Below are 19719 nucleotides of genomic sequence, written 5' to 3'. Positions count from 1 at the left end.
ACTGGATACACCTTGCAAGAGAAACTCTTGTCAATATCGTCCTCTTAGCCGATAGCGTGCTAGCCATATAGCATAATGCCGATTGGCCCGTACAGATATTGGCTAAGAGGTGAAAACATCACCTCATTGAAAAAAAATTGTGTTTTACCATCAATAACATTTTATTACATTTAAGCTTTGCACTTTCTAATTTTGTGTTTAATGTTTAGATTTTGTATACAGCAGCGTATTTAAAGAAATAGGAAACTCAAATTTCTCTCATTATTTAGATAGAGCAAGCGATTTTAAACAACTTTCTAATTTACTTCTATTATCAATTTTTCTTTGTATCTTTTGATAAAAAGCAGGGACGTATGTTTAGGAGCCTGCCCATTTCTGGAGCACTATATGGCAGCAGTTTAGCAAGAATGTTATCAATTTGCAAGAGCACTAGATGGCAGCACTACTTCCTGCCATGTAGTTTTCCAGATGCCTACATAGGTATCTCTTCAGCAATGAATATCATGGAAACGTAGCAAATTTGATAATAGAAGTAAATTAATGATTCAGACAGAACATGTAATTTCTAAAGAACATTTTTGGGTTTCATATCCCTTTAAGATTATGATTTTGCAAATTATGATTGCGCTTGGAATGTTTCTGTGTAAATGTAACAAATAATGGTTATACTCTGCATATCTTTTTACAAATAGTATTAAACTTAGTATTTTTTTCTATTTGAAATAAGCCTGTCAGTTTAAGAAAGTGCGACGGACAGGGGTGAAGTTTTTTCAGTTTACAATACACTAGTTTAACTGGCAGAAAAATAATATATACTAAACCTAAAGGGACAGTAAAGTCATAATTATAAATTCATGATTTTGACAGAGCATACCATTTTAAACAACTTTCCAATTTACTTCTATTATTTAATTTGCTTACTTCTTTTGTTATCCTTTGATGAAAGGTTTATATAGGTAAGCTCAGGAGCAGCAAAGAACCTAGGTTCTAGCTGTTGATTGGTGGCTGTAAATATATACTAATTGTCATTGGCTCACCCATGTGTTCAGTTAGAAATCGGTAGCGCATTGCTGCTCCTTCAACAAATGATACGAAGAAAATTAAACAAATTAGATAATAGAAGTAAATTAGAAAGTTGTTTAAAATTGTATTCTCTATCTAAATCGTGAAAGAATTTTTATGGGTTTCATGCCCTTTAAGGTAAATGCAAGTTAAACGGTAGTAAAAACATTTCAGTTTAATTTGTATTTGCTGCAAAGAATTTATATCAGTGTCATGTTCTTCCCAATTAACCTCACTCTCCTCTGAGAGATTCTCTATCAGAGAGCTTCATTACTTTTTATACTTGGATTAATCACTTGAATGTGATGCAACATATCTGTAAAAATAAACACGAACATCTCTATGCAAAACATGAAAAATATTTTACCTACAAAAATTCCTCAGATGCCACATTCCATGGTAAAGCGACTTTAATAATCCAATCAGGATGCATGCCTGAGACACAAGGCATTGTGCATCTGGTATGTGCAGGCACTTTATTTCCCTCCTCCGTTTAATGACAGTAAAGCAAATTGTGAACACAGTACTGATGGTGCCCGTTTTTTTTCTCACCATGCAGATGGCAGTAAAATGAGTAGCTCTGTATCTCAAAGCACTTACTTTGGTGAGCTAAAAGATTTTTGAGGCAAAATTGCTTCCTTTTTTTACATAGAAATAATCATATTATACTTTCTGGTCAACTTTTTACAGTAATGCTGCATCACTTTCAAGTAGGGTTGCCAGCTGTGAGCTATAAAAATTCCGGACAACCTATAGGTGACTGGACACGGGTTGTAGCTGGGCTCTCACAATGTCCCCACAAAAGCTCAACCTTAGGCCCCACCACAAATATTTTTCACAACTAAGCAGTCATTTTATCCCCTTAGTTGCCAGTAACACATGTACATAGTAGTGATGTGACCATTTTGGCTACCAGAAGTAAACACCTAGCAATGATTGAACAAATCCCATGTTTGCCTAAAACACATATAATAGAAAATGCACAGTGCAACTTCTTTTTGAGCCATATTCCGAATGCATAAAGGCCTAGAAGGCCCTTTACATTTAGCTGACAGGGGTCTTTAAGTGTCCAGTATTTTTGTACAGATTATACTGAACAGACTGCTAAAACACTGGACACCCTATTTGTATGGTTCAGGTCAACTATAATTAATATAAAATTGATACAGACATAAAGACTTCTAAATGTGGGGAATCTACTATTAAGTAATGGCAGACCTAGCACCTGTAGTTTCTTAGTTACACTGCACAATTACATATGTTAATTAGTATGGCTGGTAACCCCAGATTTAATCACATGACATGATCCTGAGGCTCAGCCATAGCTCTGTAGATATTACCAGACCAAAGCAGTTCATGACATTTTAATAATCTATTCCCAACATATAAGCACTGGAAACTCAGGATTTCTAATGGGAGTTTTGTTAGAACTTAAAGGGACAGTAAACACCTTGTAATTACAAGACATTTGTTACCATCCTACAGAATACCATATACAGTTCCAAATCAATGTACAATTTTCAGAGCTAATTACATGTAAAGGGACAACATACAGAATGAGTATATTCCAAAGTTGTTTCATTATGCATAATTAAAAATTTTATGTTAAAACTACACTAATACCAGGCTAAACTGACAGTCGTGGTATAATGTGATGCCTGGTTGTCATGGTGACAGTCTTAGGGGAGTAGCTTATGTGATGCAGCAGTTATGTCACAAAACCAACTGACATCACATAGCCACCACCCTCATAACTGATGCTAACTTTACTACAGTTGCCAGACTGATCCTGCTGAGCTTCAGTAATCACTGACATGTAAATATTAGTTATCTAATATCTTTTTTTTTTTTTTTTTAAAACTTTTATTTATACCACAGGAGGGAGAAATAGGCACAAAGAAGTGGAAAAAACAATAACAGCATTGAAATGCAATACATACAAAAGAAAGTAAGTATATCTCAGCCTATACAGGACTCTGACCTTAGCATCATATAAAGAAAGTCCAATGATTGTGACTTAATAGTCCTGTATCCGGGTATCGTGGAGATCAAAGATCATGCCTCTTCTCCTCTCCTTTTTCTCTTTTCCATTAAATATTTACAATAAACAACAACAATAAACAAGGAAAAAGAAATCAAAAAGAAAAAGAAAAACTATAACAAGCAAAGAAAATAAATAAGAAAATAAAGAGAGAAGGGGGTATATGCCACCAGAACCTGTGGTATCCCCTACTTACCCGGAGCTCCCCCTGGTCCGCCAGCCGTATCTTGATATACTGGGGTAAGAGGTGTAAAAGGCAAATTATGGTGGAATGTACCTATCTATTGTGTGACTATGTTGGAAAAACACCACTTTCCCCTGAGGTTTTCCTTCAGAATGAATTCACTGCCTCTAAACGGATATAAGACACGTTCCCTGATAATGTCAGGCAGATGTAGTAGATAAGGTTCCCATTTCTTTATGTACTTAGCTATCCTTTGTTCAATATTCCCTTTAACATCCGCTTGTTCTATGAGCATCTGTGTGTGTAGCTTGGTGAGTAGTTGTTGAAAAGGTGGGGATGAACTGTCTGCCCAGTGTTGTAGGATCATTTGTTTTGCAGTCAAAATAGACACAGAAACAAAAGTATCATAGGGGTGGACATTATGTTCCGGAAGTAAAAACAGGACTCTTTGTGCCGAAAGGGAGACTCGAGTTTTTGTGACTTTAGATAGCCAGTAGGTTAGTTTGCCCCAGAACCATTGTAGCTTAGGGCAGTCCCAGAATAGGTGAATCCAGTCAGGACTCTTATAGTTACATTTAACACATACATCTTGTGCTCCTGGGATCCATTTGGCCCTGAGAGCTGGGGTAATGTAAGCTTGTTGCAGAATTTTGGTGTGCGTCTCTCTCAGGTTTGCTGATAATGTGATAGATCTAACTTCTGTTAAACTGTGTAGAAGCCGTTCGCCGTCAATCTGTATGATTCTACATCTGGACCACCTTGATGTCAGTTTTTGAGTGGTAAGGGTGTCAAAATGCTTGAGTACAAGGTTATATGTATTTGCCAGCTTATAGGAGCCCTGTTTAGCCAGTGAGCATAGTGCAGTCAAGTTATTGTTTTCTGTGTGTAGAAGACCATCAGTTTTTAATTGTGTGACATAGTGCCTACACTGTAGATATGCAAATCTATGTGTGTTTGGGAGCGAATATGTGTTTTGTAAATCTTGAAAGGAATGAACCGTAAGGGTTAGGGGGTTAAATAGTTGCCCGATTTTGGTGAGACCCTTTTCTTGCCATGTCCGAAACACTTCAGTAGTATATCCAGGCAAGAAAGAAAGATTACCCTGGATTGGGAGGAATTTGCTAGCATTAAATTGTATGCCCCATAACTTGCCCAGCTTGGCCCATGCTCTCAGTGGGTCTCTAAATAATATGTGGTGTTGGATTTTTGAGGGTAAAGAGTTAAGCCTGGCGTGTGGCAAGAAGGCTAGATGCATTGGATATACTAAGCTAGACTCTAAAGTAGGGGTTGTAAATTGTCCATTTCCAGTCAGCCAGTCCAGTACTATTTTCGTGAGAGTCGCCCAGTTATACCAGGCAATATTTGGAAGGCGTAATCCTCCCTTCTCATATGGCATGGCCAAAGTCATTCTATTTATTCTTTGTTTCTTACCTTGCCAGACGAATTGACCTAAAGCAGATTGGAGTGTTTTAATGTCTTTGTGAGTTAGCAACAGGGGGAGCATTTGTAAGGGGTAGAGTATCTTAGGTAGGGCTATCATTTTAAAAAGATGTATTCTACCAGTCAATGATAGTGGAAGTCCGCTCCATCCTTGTAATGTGTCTCTAACAGTCTGGACCATCCTGCCTATGTTTAGGGGGTATAGTTTGGAGGGGTCAACGTGTATTTGTATACCCAGGTATTTAAACGTGCCCTCTGTCACTTTGAATCCGCTGTTTAATAGTGTGTTATGTGTAGTGTTTTTCAGCCAAGTTAACTCTGATTTGTCCCTATTAATTTTATAACCGGAAAATGATCCGAAACTGTCAATGATTTCAATAAGTTTAGGTATATTGGCCTCTGGGTTGCCTACAAACAAGAGGAGATCGTCAGCATAAAGCGAGAGGTGTTGTCTGGTTCCGTTTATCTCTAATCCCTCACTGTGCTGTCGGATGTAGCAAGCTAAGGGCTCTATGGCCAAGTCGAAGAGGAGGGGCGACAGGGGGCATCCCTGTCGAGTTCCCCTTTGTAGAGCAAAGGAAGGAGATAGCCTTCCATTGATAATCAGTGAGGCTTTAGGAGCTGCATATAACTTTTGGATGAGGTTAAAGAAGGCGCCCGTGACGCCAAACTGTGTCATGGAGGAGTACAGGTGGTCCCACTCAATTCTATCAAAAGCCTTTTCGGCGTCTAACGCCAAAAGGCAGGCATCTGGTAAGTTAGAGTCTGTGTCTGAGTGGGTACCATACCAATAATGGGCAGACACCGCTAGGGTCTTTCTTAGATTTACCACTGAGGAGCGTCCGGTAATGAATCCCGTTTGGTCTGAGTGCACCAACAGGGGTAGAACATTTGCCAGTCTGTTTGCTAGTATGGTCGTCAGTAATTTATAGTCGCTGTTAAGCAACGAAATGGGTCTGTAAGAAGGAGTGAGTGTGGGGTCTCTGTCCGGTTTGGGAATGATACAGATGTTAGCTTCAGTAAAACGACAATTAGGGCGGGTATTATGCAGTAGATATTCCGTGTATAGGGATGCTAATATGGGGCTAACCTCTTTCTCCAAAATCTTATAGTACTCTGCTGGCAGCCCATCAGGGCCTGCCGCTTTGTGTAGTTTGAGTCGCTTAATCCCCCTGGAAATTTCCTGTTGGGATATTGGGGCATTCAAATTTTCTCTTTGTTCATCTGTGAGGGTAGGGACTGCAAGGTCTCCCCAGAACGCACTTTTTCTTCCTGCATCTATGTGTTGTTGGGAGTATAGAGTTTGGTAATATTTAACAAATTCAGTCAAGATCTCCTCAGTCTGTGTTGTCAGTCCCGATTTCGTCCGAATAGCAGTAATAAATGACTTAGGGTTGTGGGCTTTGACCAGGTTGGCTAACAGTTTACCCGCCTTGTTACCATGTCTATAGAAGTGTCCTTGTCTGAAGATAGTGTGTCTACTGTCTTGTTGCTCTAAAAAGGTATCTCTAGTTCTTTTCAGGTCATAGTATGTTTGTCTCGTTATATAGGAAGGTTTAGAAAGGTAGTTATTGTATGCCTCTGTTAATCGCGTCAAGAGATCGCTGTCTGTCTGGAAAGTTTATTAGTATGCGCTACGAAGGCAGTAATATGACCCCTCAGGACTGCCTTAGAGGCATGCCATAAGAGATCTAGGTTATCTAAGTGTTCGTTATTATCTGATAGATAATGCGTCCATGCCTGCGTGAGACACTGACGAAAGCCTATATTATTATACAGGTGGGAGGGGAATCTCCAGGATTTACTTGGTTGTTTTTGCGTTACAGGTTGCAATTTTATATGTATCGGGGCATGATCCGATATCGTGACCTGACTTATTGTAGGTGAGTGGATCTGGGGTGACAGAGCAGCCGAGGTCAGGAAGAAGTCAATGCGTGATAAAGTACTATGTGACTTGGAAATGCAGGTATAGTCCCTCTGGTCTGGATTTTGTGTTCTCCATACGTCAGTCAGGCCTAGTGTTTCTTTGAATGTGTGTATTAGTCGAGTCTCCCTTTTATATCTGGATATGTCTTTATTGGTTGTAATCCCTAGGGAGGGGTCTCTAAACCTATCCAATGGCAGTGTTTGTGCTAAATTGAAATCTCCTCCAATTATTAGAAGTGAAGTGTTATGAATAGCTAATTTCGCAAGCAAGGTGGTCCAGAATGTAGGACAATATGCATTAGGGCCATAGACATTGCATAGGATATAGGTGTTAGTTTGGATATGCATTGTTGTAATTAAGTATCTGCCTCCGCTGTCTGCCTCCGTGTCTGTAAAGGAGATTGGCAACCCTTTCCTAACCAGGATTGCCACTCCTCTCTTCCTACCTTCTGTTGGCGTGTAGAGAATTTGACCCACCCATCTAGATTTAAGTTTGTCATGTTCGTTAGCGGACAATCTGGTTTCCTGAATCAGTGCTATATCGGCTCTAAGTGTGTTGAGGTGGTGAAGTATCATGCTCCTCTTCGCTGGGGAAGTTATCCCCCCCACATTCCAAGAGGTAACCTTATAATTTATTGCCATAGGGGTATGCTTATAATGAGGGGTGTGCGAGCCACCAAGTGGGGGCTCCATAGTATTGTTTATAGTAAGTGATTGTGTGTGTATGAAGTGGTTGTGGGTAAGACTCACTGTGGATGTTAGACCTTGCAAGTGCCAACGGCTGACGGATCCATAGGTACCCCGGGTTCAATCTAAAAGAAAGAGGAGCAGCAGGCATTAGCAGTGTTTTATAGAGCATACATAATGGTAATTTATCAGAGCAATACAGGCCATGTCCCCTGTGTCCCAAAAGTTGAGCAGCGGTACAGGAGATATTAGAACTGGGAAGCAAGGACACTTCTTCTCGGTGGTCAGCTTTTCCCCCTCTGCATAGGGCATATGAGGTCCAGCCGCTATAAACAGTACAAGGAGAAGAGGGGGCACTTATAGGGGGAGTATCTCTCTTAGATATCTGAGCATTATTCTGAGGGGCCAGATATAATTTAATGGACTTAAGGGAGCAATTAGACACAGAATCCTCATTTCCTTTAACTAGAAGTAAGTCAGGTAGACTTGTAAACAGATCTAACACTATGCATGCCGGGTGTCGCCCAATAATGATAAGGCTATGCAGGGCTATATATGCATTGTATTCTGTTATAGGCATGTAGCCCATAAGGGACCATGCACCTGTGAGGATATTAAAGGCTGTGGGCATAGGGGGTGACTGTATTGTAGGCAAAACATAACATAAGGTGAACATAGTAACATGACATAACAGTATAGTGTAAACAGATGTGGCAAGTAATGCAGTAGCAGTGAAAAAACCATCATTATTCTGAGGGGCCAGGTATAATTTAATGGACTTAAGGGAGCAAATAGACACAGAATCCTCATTTCCTTTAACTAGCAGTAAGTCAGGGAGACTTGTAAACGGATCTAACACTATGCATGCCGGATGCCGCCCAATAATGGTAAGGCTATGCAGGGCCATATATGTGTTGTATTCTGTTATAGGCATGTAATCCATAAGGGACCATGTACCTGTAAGGATATTAAAAACTGAGGGCATAAGAGGTGACTGTATTGTGGGCAAAATATAACATAAGGTGAACATAACAACATGACATAACAGTATAGTGTAAACAGATGTGGCAAGTAGTGCAGTAACAGTAAAAACCGTAATAACTTTAGAAATATAAATTTTCCAGTCCATTCCACTCTCCACCCGTATGGGGGAAGCGGTGGGGTCATAACAGTTGCCAAGATATGGCTCCAGATACATGTGCACCTCCATGGTGCTCCTTCTGTTCTGGAGATTATCCAGGAATCTCTCCTTCCATGGGAGAGCATTTGTAATATTAGGTTGTCTATGGTAAGACAAAAGAGGGCTGGGAAATGGTTGTGCCTGGTCAGCGAACATCTCCCTGTTCCTCTGCATCCAGGTACGCTTGCAGTTCTTTAGGGGTGCGGAAGAACCTGGGGCCGGTCGGCGTCTGCAGCCTCAATTTGGCAGGGTACAGCAAGGAGGCCTGTCTCCCCTCCTTATAGAGGCGAGAGCAAAGAGGAGCGAAGTCCTTGCGTAATTTGGTTACTTCTGTGGAAAAGTCCTGAAAGATCAAGAGTTTTTTACCTTCAAACGTTAGGTCTCCTTTGTGGGCACGGTAAGCTCTTAAGAGTGCAAGTTTCTCCTGATAATTGAGGCACTTAAAGATTGTTTGGCGGGGTCTGGAGTTGGAGGTTTCTAGGCCGTTATCTGGGCCTACTCGGTGCGCTCTTTCTATATCAAAAGGAAGGTGGTCTGGATTTATCCTGAGCATTTTAGGGAGAGTCATTGCTGTAAATTCTAGGAGATCTTTGCCTTTCACAGATTCGGGGAGTCCTACTATTCTGAGGTTGTTTCTCCGACTGCGGTTTTCTAAGTCCTCCACTTTTTCTTGTAGAGCTTGATTTTGGCGTAAGAGTTGTCGCACAGACGTGGTGGTAGATTCTTGTCTATCCTCCACATCAGAAATACGCTGCTCTGCCTGCGTAAGTCTCGTAGAGAATTGGCGGACCTCGCTGGTAAGGGTATCTACACCCGCCTGGAGAGACTCCATTTTTGGTAAGAAAAAGGATTTGAGCTCTTGTAGCAAACCCGTGGGATCTATGATAGGGGTATCTGAGGCCCTGGGTGGGGTCGAGGGGTCTGCATGTATTTCAGCTGTGGCCTTTCTTTTGTCCAGCTGCTTGTTTCTGGAGGACATTTTCCCAACCAATGAATTGGGGACGGAGGGAAAATACTGATCCAACTTCATGCAAAAGCACTGTGATAATGCTGTTTAATAACAAGGAAAGTCAGATGTAATGCTGCTCAATGACCTCTAGATGGTGCTGTAGGACTATGTTTGCACAGCAGTCAGCTATTTTGCAGCCAAGTAATGGTTCTTATCAAAATTCCAAGGCCCTTCTTCATTGTATTACGCGATGTGGGAACCACAGAAGTTTTCCAAATGTAGTAGGTCCCCCAGGTATTAGTATATAGTAGTTAGGTTGTGGTATTAGCAGTCTAACATATAATAGGAGATCTCCCTGTAGATGTGTAGGTCTTATAGGTCAAAAACCATGAACCGGGGCTTAGAAATTAAACAACAACTGTCCCAGAAAAAGTCCCAGTGCCTGTCTGCTATATTGTAAAGGCAGTAATGTCCCAGATAGTAATGGGCAGTGTAGGCGTAATTTCTTCCCCCTAGGATCTCCCAGGAATCACCCTCAATAATCTTACCGGCCCTTTGCTGTGTGCTGTGTCTGGCTCGGTTTGTGGATTTCGAGGGCACAAGTTATTCCTCTGCTGGCTCCAGCTACAGAAGGGGTCTTCCTTGTGGCTCCTCCGGAGCCCGGTATCAGCGATGGTGCGAGGGGGGCTCTTTCAAGATGGCGCCCGCAGATGGAAAGGCTCTGCGTGGCGTTGCTTACCGGCCTTTTGCTGTGTGCTGTGTCTGGCTCGGTTTGTGGGTTTCGAGGGCACAATCTATCCCTCTGCTGGCTCCAGCTACAGAAGCGGTCTTCCTTGTGGCTCCTTCAGAGCCCGGTATCAGCGGCGGTGCGAGGGGGGCTCCTTCAAGATGGCGCTCGCAGATGGACTGGCTCTGCGCAGCGTTGCTTCTTAATCCGGTCCTTCCCTGGGCAAGGGCGATCTCTGACCCTTCACGTTGCTCGGTCAGCTGGGGGGTTAGATGTCCAGCAAGACTTAATCGTGGGAAAACGGCTGGCAGCAAATAATATAGGTTTTACTGCATTTGGGTTGTGGAGCTCTTCTTCCTTGCTGCCAGCCATTAGTGCCGCCCACCGGAAGTCCCATCTAATATCTTTATTTCACAGCTAGCACATTACATTACAGCTTGGCTTTACAACTACAGCTCTGTATATGTGCTGGTGAAAAGAACAGTGACTACCTCCAACACAATGCAAATGACATCTGGTGGGAGCTGCAGGTATGAACACCAATTACTACAGGTAGTGTTACCATGATCACCCCAACTCAGTAACTGAATAATGCTCAGTCATCTTTTTATACACTGTAAAATAATACAGATAAATTACAGAAGTAATAGCTTAAACTTTGTAGCTTCCTATGGGCACCAGTACTCAGACAAAACATAGCATACAATCCTTGCATAATAATCAATTTTATCTTTACACCTTTATTTAAAAATAAATATAATTTATTAAATATAATATAATAAATATGTTTCTAAATATATTTTTTAAACATATTATAGCATTATAAGTATTATAGCCAAAACTGTAGGACACACCAATGCCTTTCTGTGCTTTCTCTACATATCTTTATAAGACTTGCAGCTGGCAGTAAAGGCTTTAAACCAGCTTTAAGGATGGTAAGAATTACTGCATCATTAGTCTGCAAATACTCTAAAGCAAGGACTTCTAGTAAAGGCCTAGAATATAAACCCCACGGTATGGGTCTGCAATTTATATGCTGCACACTTACTCGTACTGGGACCCTCATTAAACACTGTACTGTAAGGTGCTGCATCTGATGCAGCTGTTTATTTCTGCTTGACCCGGATGAAACAAAGGCAACTGGGGATCTGAAATAAATTCAGATCAGACTCATGCGCATCTGGCCAGCAGTATACGCACTGATGGCAGATGTCCTCACGCTGCAAACTCACTGGTGCTGGGAACCTCATTAAACACTGTACTGTAAGGTGCAGCATCTGATGCAGCTGTTTGTTCTGCTTGACCCGGATGAAGAAAAGGCAACGGGGGATCTGAAATAAATTCAGATCAGACTGATGCGCATCTGGCCAGCAGTATACGCGCTGATGGCAGATTTCCTTCAATGATTTTTATATTACTAAACTGTAAGTATCTAAGGTAAGATTTTCTGAGATTAAAAAGTTTGTAAATTCTTTGAGCAAGACATCTCATTACCACACTAGATTGTAAATACAGATCCTGCTCCAAGAGCCTACACACATGTGCAGTGAGGTCAGATCATTTCTCACATTTCTAACACGCTTTTTCTTTACTTTCCCATTTCATAGAAATCTTTAGCTTTAATTTGGTTCTGTATGTTTAAAGCTTTCTGTACTTTTCAAGGATTATTGATATAAAATATACAAATCATCTCTGTGACACTAGAACTTGAGTCATAACACCAACAATAAAGCATAATTACACTTACACTGCTATAACTTTAATAAACTGATATTAAATCAAATTGAATGGCTTAAATCCATTCTTACTGCACATATCAGTCTAATGTAATAATGTTAAGGATCTTGGTGAAGAGAATACAATGATATGATTAACATGTTTGCACTTATATCCGCAATGCAATGCCTTGATGTAGGGACACCAATAAGCACCCTGCAGCTGGTTAACAATTTTATCTGAGAACTGCAGCAACCTGGAACAAGGACTACTATATCTGTGAAATTAAACTTGAATGTCTACAGTCACCGTGGGACAAGTACTACTGTTGGATTTTTGAAGCAGAGTGTCCTAGTGAAGCACAAGATTTGATAGGTCATGGGATGGTCCTGTATTTTATACCTCAGATTAGAAATTGGAAAAAAAGCTGTATTATAAGGTACAGTGTGTCATGCACCTATGTTCTTGCATTGGATTAAAAATCCGTACAAGATGTGCATAGACTGATTCATATATGGCAAGCAGTATAACGAAGACTGAAAAACTCTATGGCAGTGGCAGGAAGATTGAAGATTTCAGAGGGACTAGTGTTATGTCACATGCTGAGTGCAGTCTTACATCAGGGATTTCTTTTATTTCTCTACACTGTAAGTACCCAGAAGTAAGTTCTCCTTAAATACAAGATTGTAAGCTCTTTGAGCAAAGCACTGAAACACTAGATTGTAAGCTCCTTGGAACAGGGTCTGCATTTATACCCATGAAAATCTTTTAGAGCAGGGACTCCCATTTTACCAAATAAATGTATTGTTGTTAATAGAGTGAGAAAAACCCTCCATTTAATTAGTTCAGTAAGGAATAAATATACAATGCATAGAATATACAAATTATCCCACAGAGTACTACTAATTCAAAATGCATTTTAATATGGCACCCCTTATGCTCCTGTCAGTTTAAACCAGTAGTATAGCAAACTATGAAATACATGAGGCTTAAATAACACAGCATCAACCATAGGCAGCCTGTTTCGCTATTTTGGGACTCTTTCTCACTCAAGTCATTATGGTTAATGCTGATGTCCTCGAGCATTCCACCCTTTGCTACAGGGCTGCCCGTTATATTGAAATGGATTTTGAATTGTAAGTGTTGCAATTGTAAGTGTTTTTGCTAGGATTAATATAATGGAGGAATGAGCCCCAAATGGGCCAAACAGGCTGTCTATGGTTGGTACTGCTGTTCTGCTCAAGCATTAATTTCACGCTTTGTAAGTGTGGTTACGAAAATTAATGTAATCATCAGCAAAACTGGCATATAGCCGTAAACCTAAAATCAATGCTCGAGTCCAATAACATAGCACCTACATCATACTGAAGAGCCCCAACAAGGGCGAAACAACCTGCCTATAGTGAAAAAACACTTTACATTTGTGGTATTACAATATATTATTCCCCTGCAAGACACCACTCTTTTTTACTGGGTTTGTATGTAAGCAGAACTATTATAGAATAATATATCTTCTTATGTTATGCTTTTAAATAACCGCCATCGTGTTTGTGTGACTTGTGGGTGCTAGGTATTTTTTTAGCTACATTGAAGTCTATGGGGAAATGCGATTTTGTATTCATAACTTCTCAAAGTCTATTTTTTACTGTGACGTTATGAACATGAGAGAGCAAACATTTTACTTTCAACTCTTAATATGAGCCTGAAACTCTGAAAGCAAAAAATAATTAAGCAGTCATTTTATCCCCTTGGTTGCCAGTAACACATGTACAGAGCAGTGATGTAACCCCCTTGGCTCCTAGAGGTAACCAACCCAGCAATGATTGACCACCCTCATGGTGGCCTGTAACACATATAATAGAAAATGCACACGTGTAACTTTTTTTTTAGCCATATATTTCTAATGCATAAAGGCCTAGAAGGTACTTTACATTTAGCGGACAGGGGTCTTTAAAAATACTGGACATTTAAGTGTCCAGTATTTTTGTACAGATTTTACTTGACAGCCTGTTAAAATACTGGACTGTCCGGTTGAATACTGGACACTTGGCAACCCTACTTTCAAGTGATTTAGCATATGGGTATTGTGTCACTTCAAGTGAGTTCTGCCCCAGTGACATTGACACTATAATTCCTATTCAGTCTGTATAGCTTTTTCAGAATTGAGCTCTTAGATCAGTGCTTTCCAAACTGTGTGTCATGACACAGTGTGTCGGCGGCAGTGTGTAGGTGTGTCCCTGCTTCAGCACAAATTTTTTTGATTTTTTTTTTTTGGTTTTCGACTTTTCACCTGCCTGCTACGCATATCACATGGTTGACACATGATTGATACCTAGTGGGTCACGGATTATCTTAACCTATTGGCGCAGCTCAGCGGGAACTAAAACAATTCCCATTGTCGGCTTTGATGGCACATTTGCTCCTGACTGCACGTGTAGTCACCTCAATCGGCTTGTGACTGCATGTGTAGTCAGTGAGTGGGACAGCTGCTTGATGAAATGCGAGTGTCTTTATCTAATATTCCACCAACTATTCAGAAACTGTGTTTATCCCATCAACTTCATTCAACCCATTAAAATAGTAGGTAGCTATTGGTGTTATTAAACTTTTTTTTTTTTTACTCTCGCACATACTTACATACTGTTACTTGTAAATACATTTTGTTATTATATAATGTATTTACGTGTCCGTATCTCTTAAAACAAGTTAGTTTAACCTCCTGTTTGCTGGTACAACTGAATTACTGTGCCGCAAAATAATGTAGGTCTAAAAAGTGTGTCACCAACATGAACAATTTGGAAAGCTCTGTCTTAGATGGTCTGGAGAAGCGAACATAAAAATAGGCTCCCCCTGCTGACAGATTCCTGTACTGCCATATTGATAATGTGTTGGAGAACAAGCACTTTATTACGTCAGGTGGCAACATAACCTGCATTAGGTTGCAGCAAAACAAAAGCTAATTTGAATGAAATAAAGTAAAAATAATTAAAACTACCAAAGGTCAAAAGCTATCAGCATGTAAAGTTTCATGCAAATACATTCAGCCATGTCAGCTGATCACTTTCTAAAAATCTTAAGACAATGAAATGTTTATGAAAAACGGTGCTTATTAAAGGCTTGAACAAATTAAAGGGGCATGAAACCCAACATTCTTGTTTCATGATTCAGACAGAACGTGTTTTTTTTTTTTTTTTTTAACAACTTTCCCATTTACTTCTTTTATCTAAATTTGCATCATTCTCTTTGTATCCTTAGTTGAAAAGCAAACATAGGTAGGCTAAAGAGTCACAATGGATTACTGGGAACTAGCTGCTGATTGGTGGCTGCACATAAATGCCTCTTCATTTGTTCATTAAACTTCCAGTAGTGTATAACTGCTCCTTCAAGAAAGGATACTAAGATAATGAAGCAAAGTGATAAAATAGAAGTAACATGGGAGTTGTTTAAAATCAAATGTTCTATCTTAATCAGGAAAAAAAAATAATAATGAGGGTTTCATGTCAATTTAAGTGAAATGAGAGAGAGCAGAGAGAGAGTGAGAAAAAGTGAGTGTAACTGTCTGTGTGATTTTTTTTATGTGTGTATTAGCCATACTCAGCAAACAATGTTTTGCTGCACTGTGTACCGTGCAAGAGTGTTTAGGTTTGGCCTGAGCTAAAGGAGGTAATCCTACCCTAGATATGCCGTTTTGATCTTGGTATTTTAGCATCTGTCATTTTTATACTTCTTGGATAAATAAAATCTACGTTTTCCACATGCTGAGGCCACAGACTACTCTATCCAAGTTAAGTTTCTGTTTAAATTCTGTTTTGGCACAGCTAAGTGAGTATTTTGGTCATCATGGAAACATATGTACAAAATAAAAGCTCTATAAATACAAGTTTATCATCTTGTGTATCATGCAGAATGCACATGTAAAAAACTAAACAAAGATATAACATTTAAGGTGGTCTTACCTTAATTACTGGTTTCATTGATACAGAAATGACTGGATCAGGTACATGGATGGATTCCTGTAGTGTAAAAAAAACAAAAAAAAAAAACATGATCTCTACCATCACACAAAGCTAGGCACATCTCATATTTAACAAGAGTCAAATTTAGTTCAGTATTCGTTACACGGTTGGAATCCTTAGCTGTGAGTAAAAAACGCTCCATATAATATAAGCATGTTCTTCCTTTACACTTTACAAAAGGATATGCTCATGGAACCAAGTAGTATCTCCTCTCCATCCCTAGGCAAGCTAAATCACAGCTTAAAGTGATTGTAAACTATGCAAGTATTTAAAGGTTCTTAATCTTGCATCATACAAAGAAATAGCAAACCACATTAATAATAGTTATAAATTTTACTTACTTTATTGTATTTCTATTCCCTGTCAATCACTCTTGTTTACCCGCCCCCTCAATGGCTTCTTTCTGCATTGCAGTGATTCAATATCTATGTCCTCACCCACTTTCATCCTCTCTCAAAAAAGAAAAAAGGAAAGACCTAGCTAATACGCATGCGTGTGTGGCGTTCCATTGAATAAACTGAGTCAAATGGCAACGCTAAGGACCGGCCAGAAAAGAATAATGTTAAAAATAATACACACAATATATATATATATATATATATATATATATATATATATATATATATATATATATATATATATATATATATATATATATATATATATATATATATATATACATACATACACACATACATATATATACACATATATATATATATATATATATATACACATATACATATATATATACATACACACATACATATACATACACACATACATATACATACACACATATATATACATAAAGGGGGGCAGGCGGGTGAGCAGGATTACTGAAGCTAACAAACTTAGTAATGAACAGGGAGGTATATAAAAAAAATAATAATAAAAAAAAATACATACAACTATTATACTTCATTTGGGAGAAAGTTCACATACACACAAGTTTACCATCACTTTAACATACGAACAAATCAAAAGCAACTTGATATTTTTTTGTATCTCAGGTTTTTGCTATTTAAAAAAAAGTTGGAGAAGGGGAGACGGTGTCTGATGGTTTGTCACAAAAATTACAAGAATTGAAATTTTAAATGGTTTGCAACCCAATGGAAGGATATAGTGCAAAATCTAGAAAGATGATTATAAAAGTGTATAAAATCGGTCAGATCCCAATCTAAAAGGAAGCACAGGCGGGTGAGGATTTCCTGTCCAGTAGGAACAGACAAGGCAAGCGCTTCTAATCTTAACTCTTTCCTGGATACTGTTGGACATTTGTAAAGCGAATGCATTTATTTGATCTAATTGCCACAAATAAAGAACACAAGCACTACTTATATTACTCTAAGCCTTGGGGAAGCAGCACAAGTGGGAAGGTTGAAGAAGGGACTTTCTTGAACAGACCACAAGTGGTGGGAGGAAGCATAGTGATATAGGAGTTTAATTAACTAAATTGAAACTACATGGAGTGCAGAATTATTAGGCAAGTTGTATTTTTGAGGATTAATTTTATTATTGAACAACAACCATGTTCTCAATGAACCCAAAAAACTCAATATCAAAGCTGAATAGTTTTGGAAGTAGTTTTTAGTTTGTTTTTAGTTATAGCTATTTTAGGGGGGATATCTGTGTGTGCAGGTGACTATTACTGTGCATAATTATTAGGCAACTTAACAAAAAACAAATATATATCCATTTCAATTATTTATTTTTACCAGTGAAACCAATATAACATCTCAACATTCACAAATATACATTTCTGACATTCAAAAACAAAACAAAAACAAATCAGTGACCAATATAGCCACCTTTCTTTGCAAGGACACTCAAAAGCCTGCCATCCATGGATTCTGTCAGTGTTTTGATCTGTTCACCATCAACATTGCGTGCAGCAGCAACCACAGCCTCCCAGACAATGTTCAGAGAGGTGTACTGTTTTCCCTCCTTGTAAATCTCACATTTGATGATGGACCACAGGTTCTCAATGGGGTTCAGATCAGGTGAACAAGGAGGCCATGTCATTAGATTTTCTTCTTTTATACCCTTTCTTGCCAGCCACGCTGTGGAGTACTTGGACGCGTGTGATGGAGCATTGTCCTGCATGAAAATCATGTTTTTCTTGAAGGATGCAGACTTCTTCCTGTACCACTGCTTGAAGAAGGTGTCTTCCAGAAACTGGCAGTAGGACTGGGAGTTGAGCTTGACTCCATCCTCAACCTGAAAAGGCCCCACAAGCTCATCTTTGATGATACCAGCCCAAACCAGTACTCCACCTCCACCTTGCTGGCGTCTGAGTCGGACTGAAGCTCTCTGCCCTTTACCAATCCAGCCACGGGCCCATCCATCTGGCCCATCAAGACTCACTCTCATTTCATCAGTCCATAAAACCTTAGAAAAATCAGTCTTGAGATATTTCTTGGCCCAGTCTTGACGTTTCAGCTTGTGTGTCTTGTTCAGTGGTGGTCGTCTTTCAGCCTTTCTTACCTTGGCCATGTCTCTGAGTATTGCACACCTTGTGCTTTTGGGCACTCGTGATGTTGCAGCTCTGAAATATGGCCAAACTGGTGGCAAGTGGCATCTTGGCAGCTGCACGCTCGACTTTTCTCAGTTCATGGGCAGTTATTTTGCGCCTTGGTTTTTCCACACGCTTCTTGCGACCCTGTTGACTATTTTGAATGAAACGCTTGATTGTTCGATGATCACGCTTCAGAAGCTTTGCAATTTTAAGAGTGCTGCATCCCTCTGCAAGATATCTCACTATTTTTTACTTTTCTGAGCCTGTCAAGTCCTTCTTTTGACCCATTTTGCCAAAGGAAAGGAAGTTGCCTAATAATTATGCACACCTGATATAGGGTGTTGATGTCATTAGACCACACCCCTTCTCATTACAGAGATGCACATCACCTAATATGCTTAATTGGTAGTAGGCTTTCGAGCCTATACAGCTTGGAGTAAGACAACATGCATAAAGAGGATGATGTGGTCAAAATACTCATTTGACTAATAATTCTGCACTCCCTGTATGTGACATGTAATTTGCTCTACAAATCCCATATAATAACCAAAATGGGGCAAGTCACACACCCATGTGGCCATAAGTAAATAATATAGTAAATTCACACCTACATTACTTCATTTTACCCAAATAAATGGCCTCACATCACTCTATATTCCATAATCAAATTGTGATCTTGTGTCTGTCAAGCTGCCAGGTGATTGTCATAACAATGACAAAAACCTCACTGTACTGATCCAACTTTGTGGATTTTGCAACTCTAAAGAAACCTTTAACACCTTATACCATAATGTCCATAATTTTTTCATCGTTTCATTTTTTATTTTTTTTTATATCGTCTTGTGAATTTAATTTAAAAAGTTGTACTTTAGGAGACTCATTGTTATAGCCGTCATTATTATTATCATTATCAGGTATTTGTAGACCGCCAACAGGTTCTGCAGCGCTATGAACATGGGTGGTATATAAAAAACGATTACAGGGATCAAATGGGGAGAGAGGGTCCTGCCGACAGTTGCACTGTTGTAGTCGGCTCTTATGAAGGTGAACTACAAACAGCTGGGCTCATAGGCTTACATGCTTTGGGGTTTTAGGGGATAGCAGTGGAGATAGGAAGATTAGTGTAGGTTGTAAGCGTCCCTGAATAGTAGAGTATTCAGGGAGCACTTGAAGCTTTTAAAACTAGGGGAGATTCTTGTGAAGCGAGGCAGAGAGTTCCATAAGATGGGAGCCAGTCTTGAGAAATCTTGTAGACGGAATGTGAGGAGGTAAC

At 39.5% G+C, this 19719-nt stretch overlaps 1 protein-coding gene across 1 annotated transcript in view; it reads right to left on the bottom strand.

Moving 5' to 3' along the window:
• The window catches only part of GFM1 (G elongation factor mitochondrial 1), a 100045-nt gene that overhangs the window by 52522 nt on the left and 27804 nt on the right, over positions 1 to 19719 (bottom strand). Inside the window, exon 11 of the mRNA XM_053710092.1 lies at positions 15869 to 15925. Coding sequence (XP_053566067.1) covers positions 15869 to 15925 — 57 coding nt within the window. The remainder of the gene's footprint in view (positions 1 to 15868; positions 15926 to 19719) is intronic.

This window comes from Bombina bombina, chromosome 4 (genome assembly GCF_027579735.1).
Source record: "Bombina bombina isolate aBomBom1 chromosome 4, aBomBom1.pri, whole genome shotgun sequence".
Taxonomy (NCBI): Eukaryota; Metazoa; Chordata; class Amphibia; order Anura; family Bombinatoridae; genus Bombina; species Bombina bombina.
The sequence above is the reverse complement of the archived record's forward strand: the minus strand, read 5'-3'. Positions and strand labels throughout refer to the sequence as shown.